Source organism: Lutjanus erythropterus, chromosome 18 (genome assembly GCF_056507025.1).
Source record: "Lutjanus erythropterus isolate fLutEry1 chromosome 18, fLutEry1.hap2, whole genome shotgun sequence".
NCBI lineage: Eukaryota > Metazoa > Chordata > Actinopteri > Lutjaniformes > Lutjanidae > Lutjanus > Lutjanus erythropterus.
The window spans coordinates 37229616-37255675 of record NC_139334.1 but is presented as its reverse complement, the minus strand read 5'-3'; the positions used below and the strand labels follow the sequence as shown (position 1 = coordinate 37255675).

Genomic DNA, 26060 nt, shown 5'->3' with positions numbered 1-26060 from the left:
TGGAAAAAAAACATTATTATTTACTATTAAGTATTGGTTAAGGAAAATGCACCAAATTTGCAACCCTAGTTTGGAGAGGTGACTGTGACATCAACAGTTAAAAGTACCTAATACTTGGCAACAAATACAAAACAACAACCAGCAAGTTAACTTGTAATTGAGTAATATTTTAGCAGTGTAAGTACTTGTACATGAGTACAGATTTTCAGTACTCTTCCCACAGCTGCAGGTTTCTCTAATGTTATTCAGGACAGCTCTGAACACTTTTGCCCTTAAGACATGCATGGAAGACACTAGATACTAGACTGTTTAAGGCATATCCCTCGGCATCATTTTCCACCTCCTTTAACAACCTCAAAACCAAGTTGTAGCACACAATAGAAGTGTTTGCTGCCTCTTGAAATCCTGTAGCATCCCACAGCCCTTCTTCAAGCCCTTTACCACCTCTTAAAACCTTTTAGCACCACCCCTTCCACCACTGCAGCCAGACCAACTTTTACTGGCTTTTCCCCCGACAGATGTTGCTGTCTTCATTGCTCACATTCATCTATTTATTTGGTGTGCGGGACATTCTTGGTGTTGGTGCAGTAACACCAGAGCAGCGGTCTCTCTCCGTCTTTCACCCACAACCAGAATTTTAGCTGCTTTCAGCATCTCTCATCTCCTCGAGACTTTTGAGGGAAGACGAGCGGGATAAGGAGGGGGTTAGATTTCCCCCCTGAACACCAAACCCTTTCGTTTGTATCAAAGCTTTGCCTCACCCCCGCTGACACCCCTGAATTATTCACTTAGAGGAAAAGATAAACAAAGCTTGCTAGCTACAGTTGTTCTATTGATTTCTCTGGGCAACATCACAGATAACAAAAAGAGGGCTGGAGGAGAGGAGCCGGGCTGCTGCCATCTCTCTTTTTTCCATCTGTAAATAAATCAATAACATACGTAGTTTTTCTCCTGAGAAAGCAACCCGTGTCCTGTTTCCCAGGAAAGCAAATAATGCATTTAAATTATATCTACTTTGTTATTTAGGTAGTTAGAGCATGTGTGTGTGGATCGGGGCCTTGCCATATGGGAACAGTTTTTTTCTACCTGTTGGTTAGGCTAAAATTGCCCATCGCTGGGGTAATTTGCCATTCGGAGCGAGGTTGGGGGTTGGCCAAGTAAACAATACTGGCTGAGGGCCAACAACTGGCAGTTCAACCCCTCTGATTAGAAGCAGGCAGATCCTCCCTCTGCTTTTTTCTTTCCTTCATGCATTGAGAAAGATGGAGCAAAAGTTTCAAAATAAAAGCTGCTCATAACCCGTTCACTTCTTGTGTTGCATTACTGACAACACAGAAACATCTTCACATGCTCTTCCATATCCCTGACCACCAATGACTGGGTGCAATGTCTGTCACACATTTCTTCGTGTGCATGACACACTGCTAAATTTTTGGCCCATGTAGTGACACTCTCAGCCAACCACAGGATCCCTTAACTGGCCCTCTGGCACCACTTGAAGGCGTGCAGATAAAAAGCATACCTGGGAGGAAATTGCAGATTGGCGCAGTGCACTGTTTTCTCTCTCCTGTCTACGGCTACTTAATCACCAGAGGGTTCCTCCATTGTTTTTGCTCCCCTTGCCCCATAGCACATTATTATGTCATCAAGATGCTTAGGTACACTGCAGCACTGCACGGCCACCCATGTAGGCATTCACAACAACTGCAGGATCTAAAACCATTTTTTCATCTGTGAAAGCTGTGATTGGTCAGTGGATAAAGAGTGACCAGCCGCCAGTAGGCCTTGGCCCTCAGTGGGCCCTGCGTCATGGCTACCAGTGCAGCATTGCCATCTGCCTGGCTGTGGTGAAACGGAAATCAGATTGATGCATCCAGAGTAGCTTGATGTGAGCTTAACTACCAGACATGCACACATGCACACACACACACACACACACACACACACACACACACACACACACACACACACACACACACACACACACACAGAGACACTGAGACGAGCAGAGTGAATCCAGCAGTGGATGCCTTGACCTAAATGGTCAGTGCTTGAGTCTAATGAGCAGTGGAGCAGGCTGAAATCTTACAAACTCTGACCAACACTGGCACTAGCCACACTACAATGTGTGTGTGTGTATGTGTGTGTATGACAGAAAGGGACACAGAAAGAAAGAGAGAGGTGGATCTGGATTTCTACACCACTTACTTTCATATAGGAACTACTTTTTTTCAGCAGGAGAATCTACTGGAACTACTTTCTTTGTAGTTCCTACATAACACACAACTCACAACAAGCTGTGCAGATTATCTTGAGTAAACGGTTCATGATTTTTTTTCAAATGTATTTTTTGGGGTTGTGGAGTACCACAGGCTAAGTGCCATTCAGTCCCATTTTATTGGATATAAGGTAGACAAATCTACAGCCATTATCTCCAAAACTCTGCAACTCACACCCCCAAAAATCTAGGTCTAAAATAAATAGGACTACAGGTCAGGGGAAAATATATATTCTGATTGTGGGATGAACTGTCCCTTTAAAATGCCAAAGTCTTGATGTATGTTTGATCTGCTGAGTCATTTTGGTTTATTTACTTTCCTGCTTTGGTAGCCAACACAACCTCATTAAACTAATGAACAGTTTACATTTTTTAGCAGTTTTCCCTCTTTATTTGACTAATTTTTAGACTATTTAGGAAGTTATAACTACTATAAATATCAGTGACACTTATCTTAGCTCATGCTTACCTGCAAGCTAAATGAATTTACACTGTAAGCTCCAATTTACTCGCGCTTCAGTTTTTTGTAAACAGCTTGCATATCATGTGCTCTGTAAAAAAAATTGAGCTGGTTCAACATAAAAATGTAGGTTAACTGAACTTAGGCCTTAGTTTAGTTTTGTATTTGACTTAACTTACAAATAAATTAAATTTTTCAAAAACATTTTCTCGTTTTGAAGAGTCAGTTCTTCATTTCATATGGAGCAGCCAGCATTGGCATAATGTGAACCTGCTCTCAGTGAATTGTAAGTGTGAGTGACTGAATTCAATACAAACCTTCATAATGATTTCATATGTGTGAACACAAACAATCATGACTTATCTTAAAATGTACAATACACACAGCAAATTGTCTTCAACTAAAAAAGAGGAGTTTTAAGTCATACACAGTGCATATTAGGAAAAATTTAAACATTGCAGTTTTACATAAAAAATTCAGGACATTTTTGTGTTCATTTTGTGCTTTTGCTATATAATTGAACACAAATAATTCATTGAACTATCAAATTATGTGCTGAGGGCACAATGTGTGTGTTATTAATTTGTCTTGACTTAATTAGGCTATATATGATTTTTATAAAATGAACTAAAAAAAATCTAAAGATGTTAAATTAACAAAAAAATAGGTCAATATCACAAAGGATGAGTTATGTTATTTTGACAGTCCTGAACATTTCTGTAGACTCTTCAGCAAAATTTTGTGTCATGGTTAAATTGGGGTTTACAGTGTTGAATCAGAACTTTTTAGGTTTTGACACAACCCTGATACATTGCAAATAAAACTTTAAGAGAGCTCTGATTCCAGTGTGCCAGTCCTTTTAGTATATTTTCAAGCAGAAACTAGGGCCCAGGAACCCAAAGTGGGTCTGAGTTCTTGGATTGAACTACAGAGACGTTCCTGAGTCCCTAAAAAGTTGTTGGCTGTAGGAGGTGAGCCCTCAGAACAGTCAGGCTTCATTTTATTTGTAGCCAAAATATGGTGTTGTTACCTCATGTCTGAGAGATGAGTTAAAAGCATTCTTTCCTCTCTCACTCTCACTCATCATCTGTCTCTCCTCACTTTCTTCACGTCTCTGTTGTGTTTGGCTGCTGTATGACCGCTGAGCTATGACTGTGGAGCTCCATGGCTCAGAGCTCTCTCCTTCCAGGCCTCTCACACACTCTGTCCTCATATGACAAAGAGCTTTTTCCAGTTTTTCCAGTTCCTCTTTGTCCAACACTTCACTCCTCTTTCCTTCTGCAGCTTTCACGCTTTCACTCATTCTGCTGCCTACTGTTAGATTTGCAGGAGAAACATCCTGATGTGTTGTGGGATGTTGCAGCGTGTTGCAGGCAGCTGTGGTGTGCTCAGATGTGTGTGTGCATGTGCTGCAGCACTGGCCAGTGTCGCATCATGTTGCAACATGTCCCAGCATGCCAGAGATTGTGGGTGCACACCGTTGCGTGCCGCAGGATGTTGTTGCATGTTGCTGTGTGTTACAGCTGCAGGATGTGGTGTGTGTTACACTGTGTGCACAAGTATATATTTATATATATATATATACTGTAACCCATATCCGTTCAGTCTGTTGAATACATAACATGTTGCTTCACAGACTGACTGGTTTTCTGACTTACTGGTTTACTTGTTTGAATAAGCACATTACTCCTTTCAGAGACGGGGCAGTCTTAGTATACTTCAGACTGTGTGTGTGTGTGTGTGTGTGTGTGTGTGTGTGTGTGTGTGTGTGTGTAATGGTATGAGGCTCAGCAAATGAAAACAGATTGGAGTGGTTATGGGAGCAGGCCTGCTTCCAGTTAGTGTGGAGACAGCAGGAGCACTGAGGAGCTCCTTTCCATTCCTCTCCTCTCCCTCTGCTCTCCTTGTCCTCCAACACTACAAGTTGAGACTTATTTTGTTCTGAATATTCCATCCACCAATCATGTCTGAGAATTTACAGTAGCAATAGCGAATAAATTTGACCCCCAAATATTATATAATTATATAAAAATATAGATGTATACAAATAGAAAAATAAATATGTTTTGCAACACATACAATCAGATTTGCTACAAGTCACATTAGTTGACATCCTGATAGATAACAGGCTGAGCAGTCTGTCTGTCTGTCTGACTATAAAAAGTTGTTAGTGTGAAAACTCTTGTGTAATCTTACTGTGGAACGTGGTGGAAGACTTTGGCAACAATCTTTCTGCACTGTACTCAAAGTACAGTCTGAACCTGGTCATTAATGCTGGCTTGTGCTGCAGTCAGAAAGGAAGGATCTCCAGTCAGTGATCAGAACTGTGATGACAGAACTTATAGATCAGGGCTTTAGCTACCAGGAGATCACTCAGGTCATCTCCTCACTATTTTCTCTTCACTATTTTAGAGTTGTTGGCCAACAGTTTTCTTTAAAATGAGATGAGACATTTATACCTATAGTTTGGATGCACTTTGCAAATAAATTGGTCCAGATAATCTTGATGTTCCTGCCTGAACATCCTCCTACAGTGTTAAAGGGATAGTTCATCCAGAAATGAAAATTCAGTGCACACACAAGTAACTGGCATGTCAGGGCTTTAGAAGACTCGGATTACACCAGACGAGCAGTATAGAGCCTTTTCTTTTCAGTTGATTTTTGCGTTTTGAAAACTGGTCATCGTTCACTTCCATTGTTTGGCTAATTGTGCAACGCTGTTTTCCTGTGAAAGTGTAATCATAGTGTTATTATGCTATCAGCATTGTGTGAGATTATATGATATAATGAACCTAAGTCAAGGTGGTGTCCCTGCACTGTGTCCCTGCAGGTCTGCAGGTATATGTCTCTGCAGTGTCTCTGCTGCCTCTCCACAGCTCTCCAGTCATCCAGGCCTTATAAGGGCCTCCAACACAGACCTGTCCCCTCATCCCTCCCTCCATCCCTCCATCCATGCCCTCCTCTAACCTCCATCTGGTCTGGATCTGCTCTCGTCCTCGACCTGCCCTCCTCCTCCTCCACCCCCTCCTCCCTCCTTCCCTGCTCCTACTTCTCACTGCCATTTCTATATAAACAAGTGGAGTCTGACCATAACACTCAGACCACAGGCTACACTTCTTCATTTCACCCCCCTCCCCAATCGCTGCTTCACCTCTTTTTCCACCTCAGCAAACCGTTTCTTTCTCCATCTGTGTGTCTCCACAGGTGAAGTTAGTCAAGTCAGATATGTCTTCTCTTATTCTGTCCCTTTATATGGAGGAAGACATTTCAATATCCACTAAAGGTTACATTTACAAGAAGAGATCAAAGCTTTGCTCTGGAAGTTGAAAAGGTGAAGCTGATCACAGGGCATAATGTTGAATTTATAAACGTGGGATTACACCCAACTGTGTGTGCTTCACTGGTGGAGAGACAGACAGAGACACATCTTTTCTTCTCCTCACCGCTGTCAGGCAGAGCTGTAATATGTCTCATTCAGACAGGAGGGGCACTGCTACATCAGAGTCTGGGACGGAGCTCTGGCATGTGTGTGTGTGTGTGGTGTGTTCCAGGAGACTCCCACTTGGCAGTGTGTAATTTGGACAAGCTTTCTATGGGGGGGAGGGGGATTGGAAGGGACAGGTGACAGAGAGACATAGAGGAAAGAGAGAGAGAGAGAGGGAGGGTTCCAAAAATGTGTTGGAACGCTGTCCTGCTCACATCAGCCTCATGGCACAGTTTCTCTATTGTGGCTACAGAGAGCAGGCCAACTCTTCACCTGACAACATGTCAATGACTCAACCTACACAAGACAAAAACACACACTGAAGATCTAACGCACAACACACAACAACACCATCTTTTAGATCCTGCTGTTGAAATCAGTCACTAGCTTTTTCCAGATGCTGCCCTCTCTGAGATCAGTTCTAGTTTCCTAAAATAAGTCATGTGACCTCCAACTATTATGTGTAATTAGACAGTTAAAATGATTATTGTAAATTTAGACCCTGCCAGGGTTAAGGCTACATTACATTATACAAATATATATTTAAATCAGAATATAGTATTTCTAAATCACTTCAGACTGTTCCTTGTATTTTTTCTTTCTCTTTTTTTGAAATATAAAGAAATATATGCTCATGCTCATCAATACAACAGCAAGGGACCAATGCACTGTACATGGACAGCACAAACATAAAGCCCAACACATTATCATCCAAGCTCATCAACTACTGATGTGGCCTGTTCACCTTAAAGGTCAGTCCACCTTAAAGTGAGCCAGGGGTAACATTAGGCTCATTTGAGATAAGCTGTGCTTCACCTGGAACGTAGCTGAGATCAGGCAGCCACAACAGGAGGTGGTGACAAAAAGCTGCAGTTAAGCTGGACAGTTTCCAGCAGCCTTCAGAGAATATACAGGAAGTGACACTAACTTCCTGTTAGATCACATGTGGGCTACCTGTACTCTGCAGACCGCATTCATACCTGCAGAAATAAAGTGTGTGTTTGATCACTGAAATTGAAACAGAAGAGATCCTTCTACTGTCATGTGATCCTTTGTTCTTTTATCTGCTTTGTAATTTTTTGTTTGGTAAGTCATATATGTGAGCTTTTAACATTATTATCAGCCACAAAATATAAACTAACAGATTAAAACCTAATTGCATGACATAAGACTAATATATCCAATAAGATTATAATAACACTGAAAATTGGTATTTTATACATGTTTGTTGTCAAAATTAAGAGCCAGTTGGAGCCTGTCAGCTCAGCGATCAAGTGACAGCCAGGCTTATCTCAAATTCACCTAATGTATTGTCACCAAGCTGGGACACATGACACAGGAACTTGCTTGGATCTTGAGGAGCTGTAGCAATCATTTTCCAATAAATATCCTAAATTGTACACACACTGCACTGCTATGCCCACTGCAGGTGTCAACCTTAAACATCAGGGAGAAAACAACAACAACAACGAAATTATAACAAAACTAAAATTTTATTTTGAAAGAGAGCCTTAAAGCTACAATCAAAGGTCCATTTAACTGTAATATTTACAGTTTCGTGTAGCAGATGCTTTTATCCAAAGGGACGTACATTTGAGAACTGACACAACAAAAGCAAGGGTCTATTTTATATAAAATTGGCCTGAACACCTGAGCTGGTATCATTTCCTCGTCCACAAGTGCATGAGGCTCCATTGGGGACATTCGCATGCCCTCAATTTGTTGTGACCTGTGGATTTGTCCACACAGCCACTACAGATTCCAACCTTGTGTATGGGAACACGTCCTCCAAGCAGAGTAGAATATAGTATAAACAGAGCTAACAGTCGTCTGTGGTGTCCGTGGATGTGTCCGTGCAGGACAATAATATAGTCCTTACAGTGACCAGGTACCAGGTGCATCTTGCATGGTGTGTGTGTGTGTACATGGCCAGGATTAGGGAGACCACTGGCACCAGGGGGTGTGTTTGGGGGAGGATGGTGCCCCTTCCTACCACCACACCCCTCACACACACGTACACACACACACTCCCCAGGTGCAGCGGTGCGGGCCAGTGTGGGGGATTAGCTGGTATGCTCTGGCACTCTCTTCTGGTAATCCCTCTAATTTGTTAACAGGGCACACACACACACACACACACACACACACACACAAACAAAAAAAAAAAAAAACATGCACACGTGTGCGCACGCACATACACACACACACACACACACACATACACCCAGCACTGAGGACGACTTGTTTCTTGTCATGTTTTGTGAAAGATGCAGTTCCTTCTCTTCCTCTTCCTCTTCCTCTTCCTCTTCCTCTTCCTGCTGCCTCTCCACTCCTCTAATTAGCTAAATGCATTCTAATTTGGCTATGATCAGCTAAGCCTTCCTTTAAAATTCATAACAGAAGAATGCCAAAGCCCCCTCCCTCACTCCCTTGCTTGTCTTGCCATGACTGTCAGGGCTTGTACACACACACACACACACACACACACACACACACACACACACACACACACACACACACACACACACACACACACACACCTTGCACAGTGATAATCCTTTGTTGGCGGGATAACATGCAGAGAAGATGGGCTAATGCTAAAGTTCAGCACATGCTGGGATGAAAGAAGGTTGCGTAGACTGTAAGAAAGACAGAGGAAAGGACAGAGAGTTCCAGAGAGGAGGAAAATAAAAATAAACGCAGCTCATCTCAATTCGTCAGATGCTACCTGTTAACTTTTTTTTTTACCTGGCTTAGTCCTACTGAGATCAACTGGCTCCACAGGATACCAACATTTGCTTTGTTTCCACCCAACTGTCAAGTCAGCTTCACCAAAACTTTGGTGATGTTGCTGAAATAACTGTGGGTTAAGAAGGTGTCCATCAGCTGCACTCAAAGAAATGAATTCCTGAGAAAAATGTCCCAAATTCCCCTTGCTACCAGTAACGGGGATTGTATCACCTAAACAATTGTTCTTAGCTCTGTTGCAGACCTCTGATTTAGCAAGTCTTCGCTTTTTAGTAGTTCACATCAGCCTGTTGTTGTGCTGCATTCATGTGTACCTTGGATGGTTAAATTCATTGTACTTAGATGTGTTTTTGAGCTTTAAAGTCTTAATGTGAAAAAACATTGGCACTACATGAGCATATTCCCTTAAACCACTGCTTTACCTGAAGTGTTATCAGGGCTAATGCTGTTAAAAAACTTTTCTCACTAATCCACATCACTCTACGTGGACAACAACCAAGAGCTGATATCCTATTACAAAAAAATATATTCATGTGAATTATTAAAAAGTTATCAACCAAACATTTACTGTAATCCACCATGTTTCTGCATCTATGACTGACAACAGCTCAACAGTTCTTGTAATCAAATATTTCTGAATTGTTATTCCAACGTCAGGGGGTGCTCAAACAAATTTTCCCAGTTAGGAACCCATTTATCTAATTATTTCACCTCCACATGAATGCAGGATTATTAATGGCTATTCTGGTTGGAAGTAACATCAGAGCTAAACAGAGCTTTGTAGGTGAGATTAAGAATAGGGCTAAGCGATTTTGAAAAATATCTAATTGCGATTATTTTTACTGATATTGCAATTATCATATGATTTGCAATGATTTGCTGATTATTTGAATCAATCAACTATTAAATCACTTGGCAACTATTTTGATAATTCATTCATTCATTGTCTGTAACTGCTTATCCTTGAAGAGTTGCCAGGGGGCTGGAGTCTATCCCAGCTGACATTGGGTGAGAGGCGGGGTTCACCCTGGACAAGTCGTCAGTTCATCACAGGACTGACACATAGAGACAGACAACCACTCACACTCACATTCACACCTACGGGCAATTTAGGATCACCAATTAACCTATTATGCTGCATGTCTTTGGACTGAGGGAGGAAGCTGGAGAACCCAGAGGGAACCCATGCAGACACAAGGAGAACATGCAAACTCCACACAGAAAGGCCCTGCCCCCAGTTATTTTGATAATTGATAATTGATTGATCTTGTATCTTGGATTTTTTTTTAATTGTCCAAATTCCCTGATTTCAGCTCATCAAATGTGAATATTTTCTGGTTTCTTTACTCCTTTCTGACAGTAAACTGAATATCGTTGAGTTGTGGACAGCCTTGAGGGGGGTGCAATGTTTCTGACATTTTATGCACCAAACAACTAATCGATTACTCATAAAAATGATTGACTGAGTAATTGATAATGAAAATAATCAGTAGTTGCAGCTGTAAAAAGATGTGTCTGTAGAATCTGATGTGTAGGTCAGCACACCTCTGCAGCACCACAATCATTTTACAAACAATAAATAATATTGCACTTCCTGTGATTTTAAAATTAGTAGACCATACTGTAACTTTGATCAAATTTCAATTAACTGTTCAGCCCTAGCTAAAAGTCAGAAAAATTTACCACAGAATGGCTTCAGGTTTGGACAAGACTCCACAGCCTGCTGAAGTAATAAGTCATTCGATTGTCATGAAAAACATGAACTGCATCTCTGTCTTCTGTTGATAGGACAGATACACCTGTCACAGCTGTTGCGCCAGGGCTAAACAGAGATGGACATCAAGCACTGATACTAAACCAGTGCCAGTTACTGACTGGTCAGTCCTAAAATATTCATGAGCTCCTGGACAAACAATACTGCTGTGAATATGTATGTAACATTACATAAACAGCTGACAGGGCAAAACCTTCAGTGTGTGAGCTACCTTTACTAAATTTAATCAAAATGCAAATAAATGTAATAACACAAGATAACTTGTTACTTCTGCAAAGACGTGGCAATAAAATAACTGTTGAATCTTTTCACATCTTTTCATGTCATGTCTTTATTTTTTGCACCACATTAAAGTGAATAATAACAACAAGAGTATCAATAAGTGATAGAGTAAATGACCCTTCTTTTAAACAGAAAGACAACTGACTAACATGAGCATAATGTCAGATTGCATACTGAAGTGAAAACAGCAATAAGGAGCAGAAGTCCAGACATCACCTCCAGGTTAACTGCTTAGCTCAGTGCAGTCTGTTGTCATGGCTCTCTTTCCACGCCCTTTCTGAAAAAGTGAAAGTGTTTTCCACGGGTCTGTTTTTCCATTAGACTTGACAGCATCACATGGACTTTGAACCCTCTGCAATTTTAACAAAATTAAATAAAGTTAAACAATGATTATCCTCTTAAAAGACGACAAATTTGGCAAAGTAGAAAGAACAATATGTCATTGGTTTCTCTGTTACACTCCCTTCTAATGAGCTCTAATCTCTGTGTCTTCCCTGTTTGAACTCTCTGTCCTTTATTTCTGTTAGAAATTAATGATTGCATTAGATTATCTTTATTTAGATTCACCATCTTGATGTGTTTATGTCACAAATTATGTTGTAGGGCTGAAATGTTACAGCTATTCATTGTCAGAAATGTAAAAATATGAAAAATCCTTACCTCTGGAAGACGGGTATATTCAGTGTGAATATCAGAAGATTTGTACTTTTATGAGGCACAAGCCACTTTTAATTCTCCCAGATTCCCTAAAATTTTCAAAACCAAATACAGAATTTTCCATTCAGTTTTCACTTTCTTCATATCATAATTCACAAAAAGAAAAAGACAAACAAAGCTTGGATATGAAGCCAGCTTGTGGCATGTAGGCTGACAGTAACAGCCTGTATAGCGGCAAGAGTTTGGGGTTTGCCTCTTGGTCTTTAGCCAGCAGTGTCTGCGGCGAGCTGAGCTCAGAGATGACTCAGTTTCCCCAGAAGGAGGTTTTAGTGTGGCCGAGCGGAGCTCTGGGAGCTGTGAAGTAGCTGGAGTGAATCAGCGACTCAGACGCAGCAGATAAAGGCTGTACTGACTCCGCTGTCAGAGGAAAAGTGTGAGATTTTCATTTCCGTACAGTTAGGGCGATTTAATTAAAGCTGCTGCTGTGTGGTCCTGTAGTGATTTTAGTCGCAAGCTATTAAAGCCAATTTAAAAAGCCTGTTGGATGACGTTAAAACCCTGTGCTCAAACCACTTCATTCACAACCAACAGACTACTTAAAGAATACTGCGAACCCGGCGCCAAATGATCTCTGCTTTCTGAAATGATCTCATTAGGAGGAGACACACGCACGGAATAAACACTCCTGAACTGTCCACAAGCAAAACACAACATCCTTCCAGTTCTACTGTAGCATGTATACAGTGAACACACACACACATACACACACACACACACAGCCAGCAGAGTGTATTCTGTGTCTGCACACATGGAAACACACACAGCGGGGACACACAGCTGATTTGCATGTAATTGTTGCCATGCTATGATAGTGATAAACAAGACATCAGCCATGTGAGGTGAGGAGTTATGTGTGTGTGTGTGTGTGTGTGTGTGTGTGTGTGTGTGTGTGTGTGTGTGTGTGTGGGTGTGTGTGTGTGTGTGGATGGAGTCGGGGGCATGTGGGATCATACACATGTTAATGATGCTGCTGGCTTAATAATGCAAAAAAATGTCAGGAAACTTTTTACAAGCGCAACAAAAGGCCAAGAGGGGAACACACACACACACAAACACACACACACACACACACACACTCTGTACCCTTGGCTCATGTCAGCTGTGTTCTGTATGTAAATGCGCTGACTTTGGCCCCCTTACATCAGGACCTGATGTATGCAAACCAGCTCTGGTCTCTAATCCACTTTTGATTGGACGGAGGGAGCGGGGTCTACTGTACACCATGGTGTTCATAAGTCTGCTTGATTGAGAGATCAAGGTGGGACATCGGACAAGAAGAGGACAGTACTACACTAACCAGAGGGATGAAATGACATGCACACAGATGACTGAGAGGGAGAGAGGGAAATCTAGATGAATGAGGATTAAACCTGCTGCTGCTGCTGGTCATTCTGTTTGACTGAGAGAGAAAAAAAGGTTATCATCTCAAGTCAAACTGGACGCCTGTGTGTGTCTGTTCTGAGCCTTTATAGACAAGCAGAGCTTTAAGATTCATCTTGGATCTCAGATTGTTTTATCTGAATTATTTTTAAGGTCCTAAAAAGTTACATTACGATTATTTTGACAGATATTACAACTGATCACATTTTTAATTTTCACTGAAAAAAAAAAAAAAAAATATTAAAATGCTGATGATTTGACACTTGTTGAGGTCTGTATCTCTGCAGCAGAACTTCATCATAATGCTGTTTGTCACAAATTTTACCTTAATAAAAAATTGCAGCTTCTGTGATTTGGACATTGCACTTGGCTACATGGTTTTGATAATATTTTGATTCACTGTTCAGCCTGAGTCCTGAGGAGGTTAAAGTCTCCAGAATTTTGCTACTAAAAGGAAGGATTTTAGAAAAGTTAGAAAAACATAATTTTGTTCATCAGAAATCTGTTTTTATTTTTTTCTCATATCTTATAAATCATCTTGAGACCCCTCAAATTCAGATCTCTCTGATTCTAGCTTCTTAAATGTGAATATTTTCTGGTTTCTGAGGATGTTGTCTTGGGCTTTGAGAAACACTGATCAACATTTTTCACCCTTTCTCTGACATTTTATGGACCAAATAGCTAATCAATTAATCCAGAAAATGATTGACAGATTAATTGATAATGAAAATATTTGTTAATGGAAAGACTTGAATAGGTACAAACAGGTTCAACATAAGTTGGACCTATTTTTCAAGTGACATGATTGTGACAGGAGTATTTAATCAACAAAATAATTGATGGATCAATCCACAATAAAAAAAAATAATCGATTGTGACAGCTGGACTTACACAGAAGTGCTGAGAATAGAGAGTTGTATTTTGTTTGTGTTTTGTTGTCAGGATGGCTGTGCACCACAGGGCTGGGTGATACTTCACTGTTATGTTTTTACTGGCTTTCAGCAAAATCATATCATGATGGTGATATGATCTCTGTTATTATTGTTGTACAGATTTCTATTGTCTAATTTGAAGATTTGGAGTCAGTTGTAATTGAAAATCAACAACATGATTGTTGAAGTTTTTGTCTTACACATCTGGAGTTCTGTGTGATGCAGCGCTGGTTTAAACTGCTCTGAACTCCTGGGGCTAGAATAATGTGCCAAGCCCCTGTTTACCATCCTTTTCCTCTTTGTACAGCTTTTTCATGTTTTTGTGATATAGTGCCCATATTACTATACAAATCTTCTATGAAATGATCATATACCAGTGAGACTGGAGTTCAGTTAACCACTTTGCCCAGTTGGTCCGGCTTTGGTCTCTCGTCTAACACTTAACAGTGGCACACACTTCACTGTTTTTTCTATTTGATCATTTTAGATTTTTCATACATATGCTGATAAAATGCCTTGTCACCTAGCCCACATGCACTGGTTGACTTGTGAGGATTTTTTGAATATAATCTTTTGCATTTTGAAGGAAATCCTTTAACTCAAGGTGCTTCAAGCAACAAGTGTATATGTATGTGTGTAGCCAGTGTTGGCTCTGTGTTTTAAGAACCAGAAAGTTTGATCCACGGCTGAACAGTTCCTTAAAATTTTTTATCAAAATCGCAGTATGGCCAAGTGCAATTTTCATCACTTGTCAAAGGCAAAAGTGTGTTTTAAAGAAGCATTAAATACAAATTAAATACTGTCATGCTGCAGAGATGTCGTGGCTTATACATGCAGACATAAGAAAACATATTTGTTTGGCACAGATTGTTGCAATAATCACACCATAATCATTTTAATATGTTTCTCAATGAAAATGAGAATAATTATATAAAAGTTATGATTCCCTCTAATATTGCAATATTAGTCAAAATATCAGTTTTCCTGCACTTCCTGGAGCTTACTGGTCAAAAGCCCAGGAGAAAAAGCAGGTAAATTAACCTTGAATTATGTCTTTTTTATTATAGATATCACAGTATCTCAACCCTTAAGTTCTGTCCAAGTTTCTAACTGTGCTTTCATGTTTTTCAGCTGAAAAAAAGTCTTGTCAGTTTAATCTATCCAGAGGTTTTGGGTTTTACTACATTACACATCAGTATAATCACATTCCACGGGAAGAAATTCAGTTTATAGTTTGTATGATTAAAAAAACAATAAAGCTTATAGTAAATTGTTACAAGAAGAGCTTCAGTTTAAGAAGACACAAATGTGAAGAGGAGTGAAAGATTAAATTGAATGTAAAAGCATGCGTGTGAGAAGAGGTGAAGATTAAAGATGAGTCACTTTAACTTTTCACAGTCCGCTCTCTCTGTGTTTGTCTTCACGTCGGCCACTGGCCACACAGAAAAATGATGTATGTAATAATGTGACACACTCCTCCAACACTCGCTACATTAATCGCACACTTTGTGGCGATCTGTGTAATTGTACAGATTTGACTGTGTCTCTCCTCCTCTCTCTGTCTCTCCTCCTCCCTCCCTCATCTGTAATAGCTGTGATTTAATTTAGCTATTTAACCTGTAATTCCAGCAATATTTATTGAGGAGCGAGGGGGAGAAAATTGGGCCATTAGCCGCCCCAGATGAATACACTGAGATGAAAATGAACGCCGCTAACTGCCAGTTGACCTTCGCACCGATTTCTAGCCGTTCCCTCTCTTCCCTTTTTTATTAGCCGCAGCCACAGTAATTATGGCAAATTGAATCATAGTGAAAACTGGAATCAGTAATGAGAGTTTTATACTGTGTGAAAGTGAACCAGGAAGGAGGAATGCAGACGAGAGGAGACCTAAAGCAAACGCTAATGAAGGATGGAGGGATGAGAGACAGAGAGATGCATGGAAGCCAGTGTGTTTGTCTCTGCGTAAAGTTTCTCCTCCATATGGCCGCTGCTGGAGGACACACACACACACACACACACACAAACACACACACCAATCATGCACTGCAGTATTTACAATATCACATTCTTACACACTATGACTACATGTTATCACATTATCTTCTCATCAGTGACACAACTTCAACTGTCAAATGTGTGTGTGTGTGTGTGTGTGTGTCCATAAAATTATCAACCTCTTTTAAGAAATATGAAAAAAAAACAACTTTTATTCAACACGGCAGCACACATTTTCCTTTTCTCTCAGACTCGTCCAAACAGGTTGTGCTGCCAGAGTGTGTAAGTGAGTTTGTGTGTGTGTGTGTGTGTGTGTGTCTGTGTGTGAACGTGAGCCAAACAAAACACAGGCATAGGGCCAGACCGCACTTCAACTGATAGAGAGAGAAAGGCTAGAAAGCACTGGAGACAGACAGAGACAGAGACATACAGAGAGCTGCATGGTTGTGAATGAGTCTCCCACTGACACACTGTTCACTCACTTCTTCTCTTTGTCAGCATGTTTGATTTTTTTTTCACTTTTTGTCTTCTGTCCCTGATGATTTCTGTCTGATTTGTGGGACATTTCTTCCATGGCTGACAAGCCAGACCTTGTGAGCACATGTGTATGTGTTTGTGTGTGTGTGTGTGTGTGTGTGTGTGTGGCGGGGGGGGGTTAATCAGTCATCTCAAACAAATCATTTCTTACAATTTCATAATGAAAGTGGGCCAATTATATCCATTTTGAAGTTGGAAAAATTTCTGTACATTAGGGCTATTTTCAAGTCAATTAATTTGTTGATTAATTTTTATTTTCTACAATTATTTATTATTTTAAAAGTCTTGATTAATCGCTTAATAGTTGTTTTGTCTATAAAATGTCAGAAAATGGTCCTGAAATATCTTGCTTTGTCCACAAACCACTTTTATGTCATAGGAAAATATTCACAATAAAGAACTTGGAATCTTTTTTTCTTAAACCAGTTAATTGATTATCAAAACAGTTGTTGATTAATGTAATTACTGATTAATTATTGATTGATATTTTTTTAATTGTTGCAGCTCTACTGTAAATTTTTCTATTCCCAATAGTTCTATTAGAATGAAATGCTATGAAAGAATTAGTATGCCACATGCCACACATGTTTAAAACTGAAAGACAAATTAAAATAAATGAACATGAGTAGAGGGATATTAAATGCTTAAAAATGGTTTGTCAGCAGTAATTGCTGAAGCCACAGGCTAAACCCTGGACACAATATTAGATTTCCTTGTGCTCATTCAGTAGCAAGCATTTTAACTACTGTCAGTGAAAACACTAAACATGGATTCTTTTTTCTAAAAAAAATTTCTCCAAAGTCTCACCAGTGTGAAATCTGTATCTTTATCCTCAAAGGAGAAACAAACAAACCTGTTTTATAATTTCATTTAACATTTTTGGCAAAATCTTAAAATGAAATATTCAAATTTGAAATATTAAAGCAGTGATGGCTTCTCATAACTTTAACATAGCTGATATGCATTGCGTTGTTACTGCTTTGTTTCTTTTTTTTATCTACTGTGTTCTTGTTTGTCTCTAAATCCTGAAAAACAACTTGTTTTTGTTCTTTTGTATCATGTCTTTCCACCTAACGATGCACAGTTAAACATTTAATTCCACATATTTGCAACATCAGATGAGCATAACCTTGAATGTAAAGTCTGACTGGCATTTGTGTTACTAATTACACCTGTGCTTCATCTGATGTGACAAGTCAAAATGGCTGCTATAAAAGAAAGATCTATACAGCACCTTGCAAGACACAATAACAATTAGTTAGTCGGTCAAAAGAAAATTAGTTGATAATCAATTAATTGTTTCAGTCATTTTTCAGGCAAAAGGATTGAGGATCTGGTTTCTTTGGGTTTTGGGTTTTGGACAAAAGACACAATCTGAAGACATTACTGTGGGCTCTGGGAAATTATGATGAGCATTTATCCCTTTTTTTTTTTTTTACATTTTATGAACTAAACGATTAACTGATTAATCATTAAAATAACCAGCAGATTAATCAGTAATAAAAATAATCATCAGTTGCAGCTCTAATAATAAAAAAAGAGACAAATCAGTTCCACACATGTTGCTTTTGGCTAAGCGTGTCGAGTAAAGAGGGGATTTTGACAATTCAGAGCAGGTCTCAACAGGACACAACAAGTTTTACTGCTAGGTAGTTAGCAACTTGACAGATGGACTTGGACTTTGGCAAGACAGCTGACATAAAACTATTGATGTCACGGTCAGTAATAGAACTTATGGAAAGCAAAGCACAGGAGTTTTATATGGCGAAAATAAATTCAATTTGTTTCCAGTAGGGCTGCATCTTACCATTTTCACTGTTGATTAATCTGTTATTCATTTTCTTGATTAAGTGATTAGTTATTTCACCCATAAAATGTTGGGAATCAGTGTTTTCCAAAACCCAAGATGATATCCTCAAATGTCTTGCTTTGTCCATAACCAAACATATTCAGTTTGCTGTCATGAAGCAGTATTTTCACCTCTAAGAAGCTGAAATCAGAAATTATTTTCTTAAAAAGTTACTCAAAATGATTAATTGGCAATCAGAATAGCTGGTGATTAATTTGATAATTAATTAATAATCGATTAATTGTTGTAGCTCTAGTTTCCAGTCATTAGAAGAACAAATCTGTTGAGTATTAATATTTCTAAAGACAGAAAGCTGCATGTCAGGAAGAGAAAGTGAACTCATATAACCTCACACACACACACACACACACAAAGTCCATCCTTACTGTAAAGACACATACAGTAGGTCATAATTCAAACTGTGTGCGTGTGTGTGTGTGTGTGTGTGTGTGTTTAAGACAGAAACATAGAGAGAGGAGAGAGAGAATGGAATAAAGTATCTGTGCAGATGTCGAGGATGGAGTGTGTTTTCTTATTCAGCCCCATGCACACACAAGCACTCTCTCTCTCTCTCTTTCTCTCTCTCTCTCTCTCTCTCTATCACACACACACACACACACACACACACACACACACACACACACACACACACACACACACACACACACACACACAGTCCATAAAACATGCTCTCTGCATTCGACCAAATCAAGTGATGAGCAGCTCCCTCTCTGTCTCTGTTTTTTCATATGGAAATAGGAAATAATGGGGTGATTAAATAGAGTCGTATATTAAAGTACAGCTGACATTAGAATTAGCATAATGTGCTCTCGCCTCGGGCTGCATACTTTATTTGCCATCTGCGTTGGACTCCCTTCCCCCGGGAGGCCGCACGCACACACACACACACACACACACACACACATACACACACACACACACACACTCCCCCCAAACAAAACCCACGACCCACTCCTTCCACTGCGGCCTGAGAGAAATGGCATTGCGCTGCAGACACACACTCTTCCCCTTATATCCACTCACACATACACACACACACATGCACAGACACACACACACCCCTCTGCTCTTAATTGTTGGGCAGAAATGAACATCGGCTGCCCTGCCGATGACTTCTGTCGGCAGACAAGAAGTTCAGCTGAGAGACGGAGGGAGGATCCTCTCTCTCTACAGTTTTTACTCATGGATCAACGGGCTGAACGAACAGAGAGGAGGGGCGTGGTGTGTGTGTGTGTGTGTGTGTGTGTGTGGAAGGGGGATGTTTCTTTTTTGGAGTGTTCAGGGTTCTTGTTCTTCATGTTCTTAGGATTCAGCAGTAAAACAAGTTTGTGTGTGTGTGTCTGTGCGTGTGTGTGTGTGTGACAGAGAGAGAGACAGAGAGAGAGGAAAAAGGTGCAGACAAAAGCTGAGGCATGGGGAGCTCTTATTTTCATTGTACGTGTGTGTGTGTGCATGTGTGTGTGTGAATGTGCTGTCCACTATAATTAAGTCAAAAGGCTTTACAGGACTGTGGAGGTGAACAGCTGTTCCGCCTCTTGCCTCTCCTCCTTAACACACACACACACACACACACACCCACACACACACACAGGAGGAAGCGAAGGAGAGAGGAGAAGAGACTAGGTGTTTGAGTTTCATGTCAGATTATTAAATTACTGAACATTATTAGAAGAATATTTAAATACAAAACAAAATATTATTTATACATGATTATATACCTCATAGATAACTGATTGGTCTTTTCACATGTATTTAAACTGATTATTTTAGAGCAAACATTATTGGAAGGTGTTTTAAAATATAAAAATGTGTGATTTAAATGTACTACACACATCTTTATTAATATTCACTTTATTCATTTTGTTATGAATTGTGGCATCATGCATGCATTTAATTTCAGTTAATTTTTCAGGACTTTTATTTACAGACAGGGAAGGTGGACATTTAGATGAAATGAAATTAAAGAGAATTTGCTCCCCATGTTTTCTGGCAAACAACATCTATAAATATGAAACACAATATGAAACACAGTATGCAGGAGACACTTCTGTATGTGTGTCTGTGTGTGTGTGTGTATGTGTGTGTGTGTGTGCATGTGGCTGAAACAATTACAGCAGCATATGTTTCCACTAGTATCTGAAATGAGTGTACTAGGTCAAGACAACAAGCTTTCATTTAATAAATGCGAGAGCAAGAACAAGAACACTATTACCATTATCTGTGCGTGTGTGTGTATGTATAGGGGGGTGTCTGGGTATGTTGTGTGCATGCATGTGTCTTACATAAAAGCACTTACATTAATTAGTTGTTAAATGAACAGAACAGAGTGTGGATTTCTTTTTCAAAATCATATTGATTTGTTTTGGAAAATCATATTTGGATTTTTAAGGTTTCTGTTGTTTTCTATGATTCCACCTCATTTACTACAAATGATTGCCAGTCTTAACATGAGCTCATGTTTTGTGTGTATGATTGCAAAGTCAATATTAAAGGTCTTTTGCTGTCTAGGAAATGGTTAAACAGGTTTCTGACTTTTAAAAGGGTGATAAAGGGATTATTCTGTTTTTATGGAGTATTGAAGCCTGTGATGTGTTTATTCAGACCAGCTCATAACACAGATACAGCTGCTTTTTTAATGCTAATGAGTTTAAAAATATCATATATGCAATCGACATTGCATATAAACTACTTTGCTCTCCCTCCATGCTATATGTGTGTATTGGAGGCCATTTTTCTTTATACACTCATTTATTTTTCTTGCTCTCGTCTGATTTTTTTTTCTTTATTTTACTCCCTGAAAGAGCTGAGACCTTTATTTGCTGGTGTGTGATTAGTCTTCCTTAAATAACTCTTGAAGTTGTACATCCTTCATCTTCACCAATATGAGTTTGGCATGTCTAACTTGGCAAACATTACAGACTCTCTGCTTGGAGGGCTTCCCGGCTTTTTAAAATCATTCACTCTGCAAGCACATGCAAGCGTGCACACTTGCATACATCTAGCATCATGCTTACTGTACATGTAAGCCCAGATGCAGACACAAACACCCACAGTCATGCTGTAATAATTCAGCTGTTTGTGGTGGAGAGACATTCACTCTGCACCAAGTGAGAGATTAAACTACACTCAAAACATGGATTCAGTGTGACTGTGAAAATGAACTTGTCAAAAATGTGATAAGTATGTAGCATTTATGTGACAACATGATGAGTCAAGGCCTTTCCAGCTACTGCGATTATTACGCAGAATAAAAAGCAAACACACTTATTGTATCTCACTGCTTTTCTGCCAAGTTTATGAGCATACGAGCAGTTATTTAAAAAATTATATTGTTAATGACAATCTGTGAATTGTGAATGAAGCAAATTTTACTTTTATCTAATAATGTCTTTAAAAAGGAAGGAGAGTTTTATGTTGAACTTCCTTGTTATTTCAGATATCTTGTGCATGTCTGACTGGAGTTATAAGATTGTCCTATACATGAGTTGGCTCTCAGATGAAATATTTATTGTATTTCTGTCTCTGTGTGTTGCAGGTGGCAGGGATGAACCTTCCAGCTATATATGTACCACATGTAAGCAGCCCTTCCCCAGTGCCTGGTTCCTGCTGCAGCATGCCCAGAACACGCACGGCATTCGCATATACCTGGAGTCCAACCCTTCCAGCACAGCCCTCACCCCACGCATCACTATGCCTCCACCCATGGGCAACGACTCCATCCCGCAGTCTCCCCTCACCAACTTTCTCGGGGACAACAACCCCTTCCACCTCCTGAGGATGACAGGCCCCCTGCTCCGGGAGCCTCCCCCAGGCTTCATGGAGAACCGCCTCCCCAACACGCCTCCATTCGTCAGCCCACCTCCCCGCCACCACCTGGACCCCCATCGGCTGGAACGCCTTAGTGCAGAGGAAATGGGCCTCATCTCCCAGCACCCCAGTGCCTTTGAGAGGGTGATGCGGCTAACGCCCATGGCCATGGAGTCCCAGTCCATGGACTTCTCCAGGCGGTTACGTGAGTTGGCAGGGAACACCAATAGCACCACACCACCGTTGTCACCAAGCAGGGCCAACCCTATGCACCGACTACTAAACCCCAACCCCTTCCAGCCTGGGCCAAAATCACCCTTTCTGAGCACCCCTCCCTTACCTCCAATGCCCCCAAATAGCACCACCCCTCCCCAGACACAGAACAAGATCAAGTCCTGTGAGTTCTGCGGTAAGACCTTCAAGTTCCAGAGCAACCTGGTGGTGCATCGGCGCAGCCATACTGGAGAAAAACCATACAAGTGCCAGCTGTGTGACCACGCCTGCTCTCAGGCAAGTAAGCTGAAGCGCCACATGAAGACCCACATGCACAAGGCTGGATCCCTGACAGGGCGATCAGATGATGGACTGTCCACCACAAGTTCCCCAGAGCCAGGCACCAGCGATGTCACAGGTGAGGGCATGAAGAATCGTGATGGGGACTTCCAGGGGGAAGGCAATGAGGAGGAAGAAGAGGAGGAGGAAGAAGAAGAACTTGAGAATGAGAGTCGACCAGAATCCAACTTCAGCATAGAATCTGAGTTCTATCGGAACAGGGAGAATGGCTCTAAACCGCCCTCAGAGGAGAAGTCATCATTCGCCCTTGAGAAGATGGTGGAAGGTGGAGGGCTCAACTCTATACAGCAGTACAATAATTTGATAGTTGACAATCGGAAAAGGATGCCCTTCTCCAAGAGATGCTCGGATGGCCAGCGAGACACAGGGGATGAGGACTCAGTGGCTGGGGAGATAGACCACCACCAGCAGGAAGAGAGGACAACCATTAATGGCCGGAACTGTGGCTCCGGTGACTCTTTCTCAGGCCTGTTTCCCCGTAAGCCCACCCCCATCACCAGCCCCAGCCTGTCCAATTCCTCGAATAAGAGGATCAAGATTGAGAAGGACTTAGACATTCCCCCAGCACCCCACATCCCCTCTGAGAATGTCTACTCTCAGTGGCTGGTGGGTTATGCTGCCTCACGCCACTTCATCAAAGACCCTTTCCTAGGCTTCACTGACTCCAGACAATCGCCCTTCGCCACCTCCTCTGAGCACTCGTCTGAGAATGGCAGTCTGCGGTTCTCAACGCCTCCGGGTGACCTGCTGGACGGCGGCCTGTCGGGCCGCAGCGGCACCGCAAGTGGAGGCAGCACACCTCATCTAGGTGGAGGGCCCGGTCCTGGCCGACCCAGTTCCAAGGACAGCAGGAGGTGCGACACTTGCGAATTCTGTGGCAAGGTGTTCAAGAACTGTAGCAACCTGACGGTGCACCGGCGCAGCCACACTGGCGAGAGGCCCTACAAGTGTGAGCTGTGCAACTATGCCTGCGCCCAGAGCTCCAAGCTCACACGCCACATGAAGACACATGGCCAGCTTGGTAAGGAGGTCTACCGCTGTGACATTTGCCAAATGCCCTTCAGCGTGTACAGCACTCTAGAGAAACATATGAAAAAGTGGCATGGAGAACATTTGATGACCAATGAGGTCAAAATTGAACAAGCAGAGAGAACCTAAAGCAGGTTCTTTGTTTCCATACTCTGCGCCACACTTTGACTTAAAAAATATACAAAATGGGGTAGCTGGATACTCTTTTTCTGAAATATTAATTTTGGGTTAATTTTGTGTTTTTAAGAAACTGCCAACTGAGAAAAAAAAGTGAAAACAGAGATCCTAACACCAATTGAAGCTGTCTAAACTGCCTCATTTGGGGTTCCTTTTTAAACAATCAGTCAGTTGAGTTATAACATATGTGGAGCCTTTAACTGTGCAATAATTTCTGTATTTATTGGATTTTGTATTTTGGCATGTGCAGGTACATTTTTATTTAGGCATTTTTAAAAAAAATGTTTTATTTTGTTTTTGCGTTAGTCTGTTTTTTAAAAACCCACATGATATCCTGAGAGTTTTGTAGAAACACAAAGGTCCATTTTAAATAATCTTTTTTGGCCGCTGCTTGTAGGAAATTGTATATTAAGCTAAATGTGTGATTTCTTGAAGAGAAGCTGAATTCAATCTTCAATTTGAAAGTGGCGTTAACTGAGAATGCTATAATTATTTTGTGTGATGACGATACGCGGACAACAATCCTTTGGCATTGTAGCATGAACTGACTCTAAAACATGTCAATATAATTGGATATGTAGCACTGAGTGTCATATTTGACAGTAAATCTAAAATCAAAGAGGATCCCAAGGTTTATAAACCCTGCCTCCTCCTGAGAACACCATTACCAGCCAGAAGAAACAGATCTAGATAAGGCAGCTGCTGACTGGTACATAGTACCAAGCCCCAACAACGCTACGACAACCATCCCTCATTCTTCTGCTCTCTACCCCCTCACACCCCTCCAATTACTACCATCTTATCTGCATTCACACAACCATGTATTCTATTTTGCATGAAGCCATATGACCTAGGCTATATTATTTATTAGGAGTAAACTGAGCATGAAGTCATGCAGATGAGTATGCATAGAGATAGACAGAAGAACAAGAGAGTGAAAACAGGGACATCTCAGGGTGAGCTATACTACTTTTTTATTTACCCATTCATTCCTCCAGAAGCCATTTCATCATATGTTGAAAGAATTAGGGATAGTTGTATCCACTACAGCATCCCCTGCTTCCCTGTTCCCCTACCAGGCTAATGTCCAAGCTTTATCCTCATTTCAAAGTTATTATACTCCTTTATATTGAAGTCACTGCTTCTAATTAGTTTAGAGAGGGTTAAATGTATGTGCATACATGGCAAATGCCACTACTTTAACTAGATTTCTGCAGAAAATGTAATTCTCAGAGTTTATGCTCGAAATTTATAAAAATCAACATCCCTATGCATTTTTGTGCTAAAATATCTTACAATTTGTTTAAAAAGTGGTTCAGTGCATTTTGACTTTTATTGTTATAGTATAATAGTTATAATCTGATTAATTAAGTCACCTCTCCAGGAATAGGAATCCTTCAAGGTTTCACTGTTAGTTGTGGGACAGTTCTGTGTAGAAGAGGAAAAAGATATCAGTGTGTGCTAAAAAATAGTAATACTAATAGTAGGACAAGCAGCATCAGTTCGCATCATGCCCCTTTGTATTTGAGAAATATCATAACCTGAGGTTTCAGTCAGGCCCCATCCACCTTCATTAGAGGCACTTTTTTATTTTGAAATCAGATCTGATTTGAATGCTGTCAGTGTATAAATTAAGAGCTCTTAACAACAGACCCGCACTTTATGATTTTTCCATCCGACACACACACAGAGCTGGACAGAAAAGGTACTGAAGGGTCTAGAGCTTGGGATCTCCTGATGCTGAAGTGCCCAGGGTTGTTAGGAAAGGCTTTCCCAAAGCTGGCACTATAAAATGAAAAAAAAAATATTATTATTTATTTGGGACAGTTTTTGTACTGCCATTCAATTTGACATGAGTGTGCCTTGAATAATGATCTTCCTATTTATTGTCTCAGACAAATGCAACACTTTTTATGAAGCATCAATTGAACAAGAAAAACAATTTAAATTGTGTTAACTTTAATGTGTAATTTGACATTTCAACAGAATTATTTAAATTAACACAAATGAAACAATG

General features: G+C 40.5%; 1 protein-coding gene across 1 annotated transcript in view; it reads left to right on the top strand.

Annotated features, from left to right (window-relative positions):
- The window catches only part of bcl11ba (BCL11 transcription factor B a), a 56652-nt gene extending 31016 nt beyond the window's left edge, over positions 1 to 25636 (top strand). Inside the window, exon 3 of the mRNA XM_084742371.1 lies at positions 21993 to 25636. Within this exon, the coding sequence (XP_084598497.1) occupies positions 21993 to 23995 (2003 nt within the window). The 3' untranslated portion in view covers positions 23996 to 25636. The remainder of the gene's footprint in view (positions 1 to 21992) is intronic.
- The last annotated feature ends 424 nt before the right edge of the window (positions 25637 to 26060 follow it).